General features: G+C 40.3%; 1 protein-coding gene across 4 annotated transcripts in view; it reads left to right on the forward strand.

Annotated features, from left to right (window-relative positions):
* Positions 1–735: 735 nt before the first annotated feature.
* Positions 736–12,906, forward strand: part of TFG (TRK-fused gene) — a 56,626-nt gene continuing 44,455 nt past the window's right edge. For 2 of the 4 annotated variants that reach the window (XM_006868615.1, XM_006868616.1), the window contains exon 1: positions 8,215–8,398. In XM_006868615.1, coding sequence (XP_006868677.1) covers positions 8,215–8,398 — 184 coding nt within the window. Of the gene's footprint in view, positions 1,015–8,171; positions 8,399–12,906 lie in introns of those variants that run through there. The other 2 variants (XM_006868613.1, XM_006868614.1) reach the window with 2 other exon arrangements.

Genomic DNA, 12,906 nt, shown 5'->3' on the forward strand with positions numbered 1-12,906 from the left:
GCTGCTAAACTTAAGTTCGAAACTACCAGCTGTTCCGCGGGAGAAAGAGCTTTCTGCTCCCGTAAGGATTTGCAGCCTCGGAAACCCTGTGTGTGTGGGGGGTGGGGGTGGGGGTGGGGGTGGGAGGATCACTAAGAGTCGGATAGGACTCCAGGGTTACTTAATAACAACCCACATTTTACATATTCAGGTTTTCAAGTTTCCCTTCCCTGAACAATGACTAAACTGGGAAGAACCGGTTTGAAGCTCTACTTAATTTAGCCTTTGCAACTACAGGTTTGTTCTGTCTTGTAAATGTCCTGGTTCATACACTGATTCATCTCTGCTTGGTAAAGAGTATGCACAAAATAATGAATGAAAGGATTTGTACAAGAAACGTGGGGAGAAATGGGAAGTTTTTTGTTTTAAAAAATTTTGAGTAGAAAGAACTACAAAGGTCACAGAACGACAACCAAAAAAATTACTATAACTTACACAAATTTCCATTTTCAACAGGCAGTAAAATAACCACCCACTTAGCCCTGCCCATGAGCGAGAGGAGAAATACTAGATTTCTGAAAAACCGGAAGTGCCTGGTCACGCCCCGCGCATGCGTGCAGCCGTTCGCTTACACTTCCTACACTTAGTCACCCAGTGAGAAAGCAGTGACCCTTCCACCGACGCAGCCTCGGGCTATCGCTACCCTGCGCCCCAGGCTGCTGCGCATGCGTCCTCAGCTGGAACGCTCGCTTTGAGGCGGGCCGAAAGGGATTTTTTTTCTTTTTTTGCTCCCGCCCCTGTGCTTCCCCCACCTGCCACGTACTGGGCCGGACTCGCGCTAGGCTTGTTGGGTCCGTGCGATTGGTCGGGGCTCGCGCGAGCCTGCGAACGAGTGCGGCGGTGGCGGAGGACAGCCGAGTGGGTCTTGTCTGTAGCCTCCCCCTGACGCCCAGAGCTTGCCGGCGGCCTTGTATAGGTCCGGCCAGAGGAGACCTGCGGGGGGGCGGCGGCGGAAGCAGCGGTCTCGGCAAGCCGGTATGGCCGCTGGAGACGGGGGGTGCCGCGGGCCGGGAGACGAGCAGCACTAAGAAGGCCTTGTTCTGACCGGCCGGCGCCAGGCGGGTGGGGCCGGACAGACCGTGGGCAGGGGGCTAGAGTAGAGGGGAGGGGAGGTCGGGCGGGGCCTCTTGTGGGGGAGGGGCGGGCAGAAAGGGTTGCCGGGGTGACTGGGGCAGCAGTCCTCTAGGGATTGGGGTGCTCGGGAGAGAGGAGAGAGACTGTAGGAGGTGTGCGGTGGTCGTGCCCCTTCCTCCAGCAGCCCCTGTGGGAATAACTGAAATCTCGATTCTTAGCTAAATCATTGCTTTGTCAAGCTCTCTTGAGGACGAACTTGACTTAACAGTGATAATAGCTTAACTTTTAAAGAGTTATGTATAAGAACTTCGGGTGGCGTAGTGGTTAAAGCGCTCGGCCGCTAACCACTGGTGGGCTGTTTGAACCCACCAGCCGCTCTGTGGGAGAAAAGATGTGGCAGTCTGCTTCGATAAATGTGCTATCTTGGGAACCCTGTGGGATAGTTCTATGGGTCACTATGAGTAGGTATGGACTCTGGGTTGACGGGTTTTGGTGCTATTTTAAATGCTAGATCTCAACAACATCACGAGGTCCTTTGCAAATTTAGTTATTTTCCCATTTTGCTTTTGGTGAAAGTGAAATTCAGAGAAGGACTTCCCTGAGGTCAGACAGCTAGTAACAAGGATCTTTACTATAAGGGATTGACTTGAAGGCATTCCTACCTCTAGAGGAGGTACAGTTCTACAGTTCTATTGCTGTTAAGCGCTGCCTAGTTGGTTCCCACTTAAAGTGACCCCATGTAGTGTTTTCAAGGAGCGGCTGGTGAGTTTGAACCACTGACTTTGAAGTCCAATGCTTGACCTACAGCGCCCAGCCAGGACTCCAGACCAGTCAGAATCATCTGGGCGAACATGATGGTAGTGATGGTATTGTTAATTGCTGTGGATTCATAACAACTCTTAGCAACCCTTTATATAGAGAAGTGGAAGTTGGGTTTGAACCACCGACCTTGTTGTGAACAGTCCAGTGCTTACCCTGCAGCACCATACCAGGACCCTGGGCAGGAACCTGCCCCTCTGTTAGCGGAGCTGGAAGTCTGGCTATTGAAGTTAATCTTGCTTGTTTCAGGAGACAAGGCTGTTTTTGTGACCTAGGGCTTGTCACTTTATTCTCCGGTGTTGAAAGTGTTCCTGTTGGAGAGTTTCCTTAGTGGTCAGAAGAGCAATGACGAGATGGGGAAGAGACAGCTGTAAAGAATTTACTAGTCTCTTGCAGTCATCTTCTTTCTATAAAGCCTGAAAGTAGAAGGAAGGGACTTCAGAAAGTTCATGGAAAAATTCCATTATTTTTTCATTTCATTTTTCTATGAACTTTTTAAAGCCGTCCTTATGTAACAAGTTTTTACGTCTATTAAATCTAAACAATAATCACCGCACTTACCAATCAAAATGATGTTAATTAATTATACATGATACAGGAATTTTCTCTTTAATTTATATTACAGCTTTCTTTACCTGAATTCTTTAACAGAATTTTATCAGTCCTCATTCTTTTTTTGTTGTTGTTGAGGAAATGAAAACAAATATTTAGGTACCTACTAGGCATCAGGCACTATTCAAGGTATTTCTGTGGTAGCGTAGTGGTTATAAGTTGGGCTGCTAACCTAAAAGTTGGCAGTTCAAAACTACCAGCAGTTCTGTGGGAGAAAGATGAGGTTTTCTGCTCCTGTAAAGATTTACAGCCTTGGAAACCCTATATAGGGTTGCTATAGTAGTAACTGACTCCACGGCACACAGTCACAAGTAAGCACTGGTCTTTATCTACAATATAACTGGTGTCTGGTAGGTAGGAGAAGGTAATAAATGATACTGAGTTCTTGAAAAGTCTCTATTACTCTCAGGCTGTGAAACTAAGATCCTGCTAATATTGAAATATTTGACATCAGAATATATCTACTGGTCCTTAGGAGATATTGAGTAAATGGTTCCTGAGTAAGGAAGGCAGATTTGGCTAGCAGGTAGTTGGGAGACGTCAGTTAATCACAGTGTTCATAAGATGTCTATTGTGAGAATTGGGAGATAAACTATATTTTTTTGCATTAAGGCAAGTGTAATACCCAGATCTTGAAACACATCCCCTCTTTTCTGCACAGATCTTAGAGTGTTGTATTGAGTATGAAATGCCCATTTTAAGATGTTTATTAATAAATATAAGGTAAACTGGTCGGTAAGAGGTCAAGAGACTTTCCTGTTAGGCCTTGTTTGTTGGTAAGACTCTGGGCTATTTATATAAAGGACATTAGGGAGGAATTAGAACATATCCTACATGAATTTAGAGACTGTCTCAAGAACAGATTTGATGCATTAGACACCATAATGACCAAAGAACAGAAGAGTTGTGGTATGACATCAAGAACATCATACAGGAAGAAAGCTAAAGGTCATTAAAAAGACAGTAAAGAAAGAAAGAAAAAAAACTGAATATGGTTGTTAGAAGAGACTGAAACTTTGAGCATAGAGAAGCCAAAGCAAATGGAGGAAATGAAGTAAAAAAGCTAAACAAAAATTTCGAAGGGCAGCTCAAGGAGACAAAAGTCAAGTATTATAGTGAAATGTGCAAAGAAAACCAAATGATTTAGAAAACCAAAGGGAAAGAAGAACACATTGAACATTTCTCAAGCTGAAAGAACTGTACAAAAAACTCAAGCCTTGACTAGCTATATTGAAAAGTTCTAAGGAGAAAATAATTGAATGATGGAGAAAGCATCAGAAGAAGGAAGGAATGCATCAAAAGAAGGATGGCAAGAATACTCAGTCACTTTACCAAAAAGAAATAGTTGATGTTCAGCCATTTCAAGAGGTGGCCAGTGGTAATGGAGGAAGAAGTCCAAGTGCTCTGTAGGCATTGGCAAAGACCAGGGCTCTGAGAATTGATGGAATACAAATTGAAATCTTTAAGCAAACTGATACAGTACTAGAGGCACTCACCACTCATCTATGCCAAGAAATTTGGAAGACAGCTACTATATTTATGCTCATTTCAAAGAGAGGTGACCCAGCAAATGCAGAAATCATTACAATATCACATGCAAGTAAAATTTTGCTGAAGATAACTTAAAATTGGCTACAACAGTATATCGATAGAGACCTTCCAGAGGTTCAAGCCTGTTTCAGATGAGGATGTAGAATTAGGGATATCATTGCTAACATCAGATGGTTCTTGACTGAAAGCAGAGAGTACCAGAAAGATGTTTACCTATGCTTTGTTGGTTATACATGATACCTTGAATTTACTTGAGAGGTATGTCTATCCAAAGCCTTAAATTCCACCAAGTGATTGGGTGGAACCTTGCAAATGAGGTACGTTGTTGTTACCATTAGGTGCCATCTAGTCAATTCCGACTCATAGTGACGCTGTGTACAACAGAATGAAACACTGCCCTGTCCTGTGCTAGCCTCACAATAGTTGCTACATTTGAGTCCATTGCTGCTGCCACTGTGCCGATCCATCTCGCTGGGGGTCTTCCTCTTTTTCTCTGACCCTCCACTTTACCAATCGGGAGTGGTCCCTCCTGATAGTGTTTATGAAGTATGAGAGATGAAGTCTGGCCATTTTGTAATAAGGTATACAGAACTAAAGCTGGGATTGGTTGGTACTGCTCTCTAGCTGGATCTAAAAGGAGCTATCTCAGAAGCAGGGATGGAACATCCCAGTACCATCAAGAAGGACTAGCATGAGTGAAACTTGAGATCCCTACCTAGAGAAACAGCACTGGCAAAGGCAGTGGCATATAAAGATGTATCTACAGTCAGGAGACTAGCTTGCAGAACTTGTCCTTTGGGCATTCACTTACTGGCTAAAAGAGCTTTGTAACACTTGCCTGGGCAGGGCAAAGGCCAAGGGGCCACCTAGCTGAGAGGCTGAAGACAATAGTGAGGCGTGCCTGCAATATGACAGGCAAGAGGCGTTCCTGACTAGAAGAACTGCTGCATCCTGAGTTGGTTTTTGATCCTGAATTGTACCCTGTTCACTTCCTTAATAAACCCCATAATTGTGAGTATTGTTGCCATTGCAATGGATTATCAAATGCAGATATGAAGCAGAGAGTGCTGTGGGAGGGATGGTTGGTGTTAGAGTAAAGCAGGTTGTAGGGTGAAAGCTTGTCTGACCTCCACTTCATAGGAATTAGCCTTGGGCTGATTTTGAGTGATTCTCTCCCCCTTGTGAAGCCATGGGGAAGTCAGACAAGGCTCCCACATGGTTTTGCAGCTTTCAACCATGTGGATCATGAGAAGCTATGAATAGCATTGCGAAGAATGGGTATTCCAGAATACAAAATTGTGCTCATGAGGAACCTGTATATAGACTAAGAGAAATTTATTCAGACAGAACAAGGGGATACTGAATGGTTTAAAATCAGGAAAGGTGTGCCAGGTCTGTATCATTTCACTATACTTATTCAATCTGTATGCTGAACAAATAATCAGAAGCTGGATTATATGAAGGAAAAACATGGCATTAGGATGGCGGAAGACTCATTAACAACCTGTGATATGTAGATGGTATAATCCTGCTTGTTGAAAGTGAAGAGGACTTAAAATACTTAACTGATGAAGAGTAAAAACTACAGTCTTTAGTATGGGTTGCACCTCCATGTAAAGAAAAAAAAATCAAAGACTTTTTTTTACTGGGATCCACCATCAACACTCTTGGAAGCAGCAGTCAAGAAATCAAATGATGTGTTGCATTAGGCATATCAGCAGCACAAGGCCTCTTTTAAAGTGTTCAAGAGAAAATATGTCAGTTTGAGGATTATAAGGTGTGCCTGATCAAGCCATGATACTTTCAGTAGACTCAAATGCATGTGGAAGTTGACAGTGAATAAGGAAGACTGTAGAAGAATTAATGCATTTGAGTTATGGTGTTGGAGATGAATATTAAAAGTACCATGAACTGTCAGAAGAACAAACAAATCTGTGTTAGAAGAATTCTAGCCAGAATGCTCATTAGAAACCAATATGGTGAGACTTTATCTCTCTCTCATATTATCAGGAGGAACCATTCAGGAGAAGGACATGTTTGGTAAATTGGAGGGTCAGCAAAAAAGAGGGAGACCTCCAATGAGATGGATTTTTATAGTGGCAGCAGCAGTGGGGTCAAGCATAACAATAATTGTGAGGATGTTGCAGGATCAGGCAGTGTTTCATTTTGTGGTCCATAGGGTCACTGTGTATTGAAACTGACTTGATGGCACCTTACAACAACAGGAAGGAATTCAAGTTTTTGAAGGATTAATATACTTGGAGACTGGTAATTGCATGCACAATAAAGGAAATAATTGCAAAGAACTATTAAAACCAAGTATTATGTTAATGAAGATGTTCCTTTTAAAGGAGAGACCAGACAGCTGCTGCTAGTAAAACATGAGGTTGAATGTGGTCAGTAGAAGATTGTTGGGCATCTTAAACAGCCTGAGAGGTCATTTGGTTGTGGTAGAAAGAGTAAAGAGTTCATGCTAAAGAAGCGCTCAGTGATTGTTGTTAAGTGCCACTGAGTCTGTTCTGACCCATAGCAATCCTGTTTAGGGTTTTCAAGAAGTGACTGATGAGTTTGAACTGCTGACCTTGAGGTTCAAACTGACTTTGCAGTCCAGTGCATTAACCCACAGTGCCACACCAGGTTTCTACTCAATGATTAGAGATAACATATTGAAGAACATAGTATTTTTGTATATAATATGCCCATGCAAACAATGCATAGGAAACTCATACTTGCAAAAAAAAAAAAAAAAAAATTCATATAGAATGCTTTGTGTCAAAAAAAGTATCGGCCTTGAAAAGAAAAATAGAAATGATAGGTATTTGCTTTAAGTTTATTCTCCATCGTATAGTACCCATTTCAATTACTATACACACAAATAATATTTTGAATTTAAGATTAGAAAGTTATTGTAGAATAATTATATTGTATAACCTTAAGTATAACTAAAACAAAATCGGTGAAGTAAAAATTGTATAGAAAATTAGTATTTAGTGCCTAGAAGCTGCCATATTTCAGTGTTAAGAGTTCGGCTGCTAACTGAAAAGTCAGCAGTTTGAACCCACTTTCTTTTGGGAAAGATGTGGCAGTTTGTTTCCATAAAGATTACATCCTTATAGGGCAGTTCTATGATCTTTAGGGTTACCTTGCATCAGAATCAACTAGAAGGCAATGGATTTGGTGTGGTATTCTTTTATTTCTTAAATAAAATAGGCACTCTAATCGTGTACCTCCTTGTCTGGAGGAGGTTATGGAATATGTAGCACACTAACAGACAGTTTTGTTGGAAAGCTCAGTTTTTAGATTGTTGATCTGAGAAAACCTTTGAGAAATGGCATTTGATCAGGGATCTAAATCATGTGAGGGTTATGGCATGGGTTCAGGACAGAGGGAGAAGCAAATGTCAAGCCTTGAGTTGCATGGGAGAACAGTATGGATGTAGCATGTGAACGAAGAGGAGAGGTTGGGAATGAGGGTTGTATATATATTTTTGGCCAGGGCCCATGTTAAGTTAGAATCTAAGTGATGTCAGGAAAGCATTTTAAATAGTAAAAAAACCAGAAAACCAAAAGAAAAGAATAACATGATACACACACACACACACACACACACACACACACAAAATCAGATCCCTGGCAGCACAGGGGCTGCTAACCAAAACGTATGAAATTTGAAACCATGACTACTCCACAGGACAAAGACATGGTGGCCTGTTTGCATTAAGATTATAGCCTTGAAAAACTCTGGAACACTTTTGCTCTGTCCTGTATATAGGTTGCTGTGAATTGACTTCATGCCAGTGGGTTCGGTTGAGTTTTATACTGGGGGGGAGGGGGGGGTGTTCAAAATTTGTGGAGAAATTCGATTATTTTTTATTTCCAATTTTTTTCATGAACATTTGAAGCTTCTTCCGATAATAAAGTTGCCTCCAGGCTGTTTGTTAATATGATAACATTGTGGACCATGATTTTGTTTTGAAGGCCAGAATATCTTTCATTCTAATAGTAGCTCTTTTATTGGTCATTTAAGTCATGTTCTTTAGTATTGTGTTTTAATTATAAAAACCATTTTTTCACCAGTCTTTCTCTAGGGTTGTGTAGCTAGAGCACCCTGGAGTCCACCATGAATGGACAGTTGGACCTAAGTGGGAAGCTAATCATCAAAGCTCAACTTGGGGAGGATATTCGCCGAATTCCCATTCATAATGAAGATATAACATATGATGAATTAGTATTGATGATGCAGCGGGTTTTCAGAGGAAAACTTCTGAGCAATGATGAAGTTATAATAAAGTATAAAGATGAAGGTGAGAGTGTTTTTAAGGCTTGATTTAAAAAGTATTGTGTGTGATCTTGTACCCATTTTTCATTTGATCATCTCTTTTTCTTTCTGTTCTCTTCCATGGGAATTGACTGTCTACTTTTATTCAGTTGTGTGTTCATGTAATTGTAATTCTTTTAGAAGTTAAAAATAGCTAAATGGTACAATATTACAATGGAGTTTAAAGTTATAGAATACTTTCACATACATGTTTATGAACAATTATTTCTTGTGTCTTTATGATTGTTTCCATTTTCCTGTAAAACCTAACTTTTGCTTGTATATCCCCAAATTAAAGCGATATCAGTAGGCATTAAATGAAAAAGGATTTCATGGGAAATATGAGAAAACTGATTTAAACAAAGATATACATGTTTCTTTATTGTAGGAATTCTCAGAACTTATGATATACAGTTGTATGCTTACACATGCAGTGTTCCCAGACTTTTTGATCGTAAAACCATTTTTATGGAAATAAGTGATTCACGAAAAGAAATATTTCTTCACACACAAAGTGGAGTTTCCTCTATTACTATGCTTCCTATTCTTTTACCTGCCTTCTTTGTTATTATCTTCTGAATTGCTTTTTAGGTGATAACCAGAATCTTCATACTGCTGGATTTTTTTATTCTTTATCATTTCGATGCCAGTGTGATCTAGGGGGCTTCAAAAAGTTTGGAGAAAAATTAACATTGTCTTTAATTCCAGTTTTTCACAAACTGTTGGAAACCATGATGTATTTGGCACTGTTGCCCACATAATCTTTTTGAAATTCTTTACCCTTTAACATATCTGACACTGTAGTGTTTTGTTTACTTCTTACCACTGGTAGTTTTGTTTCTGTCTCTATGAGTGTTGCTTTAAATGGTTTAACACAAGAAATTGAGGGCCTTCAATGCATGACTCAGTACTTGATTTACACGTTAGGCACTTATTTGCAGCAAGTTATTATTGTTAAAAGTATAACGTTATTAAGTATAAACCCTGCATAGGGTGTCCGAGGAGCAGCTGGTGAGCCTGAACCATTGACCTTGCAGTTCAAACAACTTTGCAGTCTCGTGTATTAACCCACAGCTCCACATCATGACTCCATTTGCAGCAGGTGGTGGCTGTGTGCCGTGAAGTTGGTTCCAACTCATAGCGACCCTGTACAGGGTTTCCGAGGCTATAAATCTTTATGGGAGCAGAAAGCCTCATCTTTCTCCCGCAGAACAACTGGTAGTTTCGAACTGCTGACCTTGCGGTTCATAGCCCGATTCGTAACCACTACGCTACCAGTGCAGGTAGTAAGATCTGGCGATCGTGTGAGAGGTTTTACTTCCTAAGCTTTAAGTGTTGTGTATATGTCATGGCTGCCTCCATTGTATAAGGAGTCCTGGTGGCACTATAGGATAAGCAATGTACTGCTGACTTCAAGGTTGGCAGTGCAGATCTGCCAGCCATTCTGGAATTGACTTGGTGGCATTGGGTGAGTCTGTATTGCATATGACTGCTGAGATGACAGTGGTTGGGAAATGTGGTCTCTGGCTTTACAGCCACTTTCCAGCAGCTTATAATGTGAACTCCAAACTAAATCCATTTCTGTTGTGTTGATTTGAAATCATAGTGATGCCATGGGGCAGAGTAGAACTACTACCCATAGGGTTTCTCAAGGCTCTCTTCTTTACAGAAGCAGACATGTTTCTCCCACAAAGCAGCTGCTGGGTTCAAACCGCTGAGCTTTTAATAATTGCTGCCAGGTCTCCTTTTGTAATGGCAGAAGAGTATAAAGCACTGGTAATCACCTACAGGTGTAGTTCTTATTTTGTGATGTATGTTCTAAGAGCATCATAAACTAACTTTTAAGCATCAATCATGGTAAGGATAGGATAAAGGAAGGGGAACACTTTTTTCCTGTTAGCTACTTGAAACATAATGACTGATATCTGACTTACAAATGCATGCCTAAATCCGAACAATTTGTTCCTTTCTTGACTTTATAACTAAAAAATGTAATTCTCTTTCTACTGAGATGGCTTGCTCTTCAAACTTGTTTTTTTTTTTTTTTTGTAGCTATCTAGTCTGCGTTATAGTAACGCTGTGTGTGCAGGAGTTGAACTGCTCCATAGCATCTCTCTTCTCAGGTTCTATCCTTTGAGTTTTTCAACTAGTAGTCCAGCACTTAACCACCATCCAGGAACTCCTTACTTCAAATTTAGCACACCTTAAACTGAACTTACTGTTTAACTGGCTTTCTTTTAATTCATTTATTTTTGTTTAGGGGAAGGATGAAGAGTTTTCTGTAAGAAACTAGATAATATTTTAGTTTTGCAGGCCACATGCAACTTGTCTCTTTTTTTTTTTTCTTTTTTAATAGTTAAATGCATTTTAATAGCAGACTTACAGGTACAGCACAGAAGACAGACAACATTAAAAACATGAACTTGCATGTAGGACAACTCATTTAGAAAAGTATAGTGCATGGATGGAATCTATCATATGATAAAAATGCTACAAATACCATTTAGTTGCTATCAATAAGAAATTTACTTGTTTTGAAAAAATCCAAATGCTGGCATTGTCCAGAAAAATTTAACAGGTTTCTTTATAAATGTTATAAAGTTGAATTACTGAAACTTGTTCACTGAAACATTTTGACTTGCATTAATGCTTTATGTCCCTACATTTATATTAAAAATTGACACAAATGAAAAAACTGCCAATACCTGATTTCTGTTCCCTATTCTTCCATTCGCAGTCATATACTTAGGTACCTTTTGACCCCATTGAGGGGGGTGAAAATCTAATGTTCAGAACTACCAATAACAGGAAGAAGATAATTTTTTTTTTTTTTTTAAGAAAGAAATGTTTCCCATTATAATGGATTCTTAAGCACATTCTGCATGTCTGCAACATACTGGCTGGATGTCTTTTGGCTTAATTGTTACACGTTTGGCATGGATAGCACACAGGTTGGTGTCTTCAAAAAGGCCAACCAGATAGGCCTCACTTGCCTCCTGCAAAGCACCAGTTTGGTGCTTCTCAAAGCACTCTGGAAGCGCCGATCTGTTTTGAAGCCTGAGCTATTTCTCTTACCAGATGCTGGAAGGGAAATTTACAAATCAGAAGTTTGGTGGACTTCTGATAACGTCTAATGTCTCCCAGCGCCACAGTACCAGGCCTGTCTTATAGGTTTCTTCGCCCTTCCAGTAGAGGGTGCACTCTTAGGAGTGGCTTTTGTAGCTAGTTGCTTCCTGGGTGATTTCCCACCAGTTGGTTTTTTGGGCAGTCTGCTTGTAGGAGCCATGATATAGAGACCGCCTTCCTCACTTACCCCTTCTCCTTCTGCTGGAGCTCCACTAGCTAGAGGCAGCACTGGCCTTAAAGAGTGATGGCGGTGCATTAGCAGCTGTGAACACAAATTTCTTTTTTTTTTAAGATTTTGTTGTGAATTTTTTTTTACTTTTTAACTTAAAAATACAAAAGTTGTTTGTTTGTAGAGTCAAATTTGCCAACTCTTAAAAGAAAATTTCTTTTATATAATATATTTTAATAAAAATGTGTTTGAATGGAATCCCTGAAAGTTGAATATTAGACATACATGTTAACAAGAAGTGGGTCTGGTCATAATAGTTTAAACAATGATCAGAATTCTCGATTATGGCTTTATTGCCAACTTTGTCCAAAGTAAATCTGCCTAATCAGTGTGAAAATTGGTGTGGCAGAGCATCTCTGAAGCAGCCTCTTGCCTCCCAGGACAACCACTCCTCCACAACTGTCAAAATGCCCTGCCTAGGGCCTTGACCATTCCTGGCCTGTGACTACTTTTCTATTGTTCTCTCCAGAGAACATTTTATTTTATATAGCCTTTTGAGAGCTTTTGAGACATGCAATTGATATTCTAATTGCATTCTTTATTCTTGGGATCTGGAAGATTTCAGAATATTAAATATGCACTATTTGTACATAGGAGTATTTGGCAAGAATTGGTAGTTTTCATCTTAATAATCAAAATAGCAGGTAACCTAAAAGACTCCATTGCCTATCCACTCATTAAAGAAATTTGCAAAAACTTCTTTTGCAACTCTTGAGTTATTGCTATATATGACTTCCTCTTCACTTGCATCAATAGCATGAGGGAAAGTCAAGAAGTGGTCTATAAAAGAGTCCCTTTGACTCAGAACTGACTCAATGGCACTTAGCAAAAGTCAGAAAGTATTGCTACTAGTGTTCTAGTTCATACATGCAGAGGTTTATTCCAAACAAAATGTTCCTAAATATGTTTTACAGATAGTGGATTGCTGGAGACAAGTGCTTTCAGTAATTCACTTGTCTTGTCCTCTATGTTGTTACCCACTGTTGAGTTGGTTCCAACTCATAGAGACCATATCCAGGATTTCCAAGGGGCGACTTGTGGCCATGAACCTTTGATCTTGCAGTAGTCCATTGCTTATACTACAGTGCCATACCAGGACTCCTGGTTTCCTTGTTGTTAGGTGTCATCGAGTCGGTACC

This window comes from Chrysochloris asiatica, unplaced genomic scaffold (genome assembly GCF_000296735.1).
Source record: "Chrysochloris asiatica unplaced genomic scaffold, ChrAsi1.0 scaffold00120, whole genome shotgun sequence".
NCBI classification, from domain to species: Eukaryota; Metazoa; Chordata; class Mammalia; order Afrosoricida; family Chrysochloridae; genus Chrysochloris; species Chrysochloris asiatica.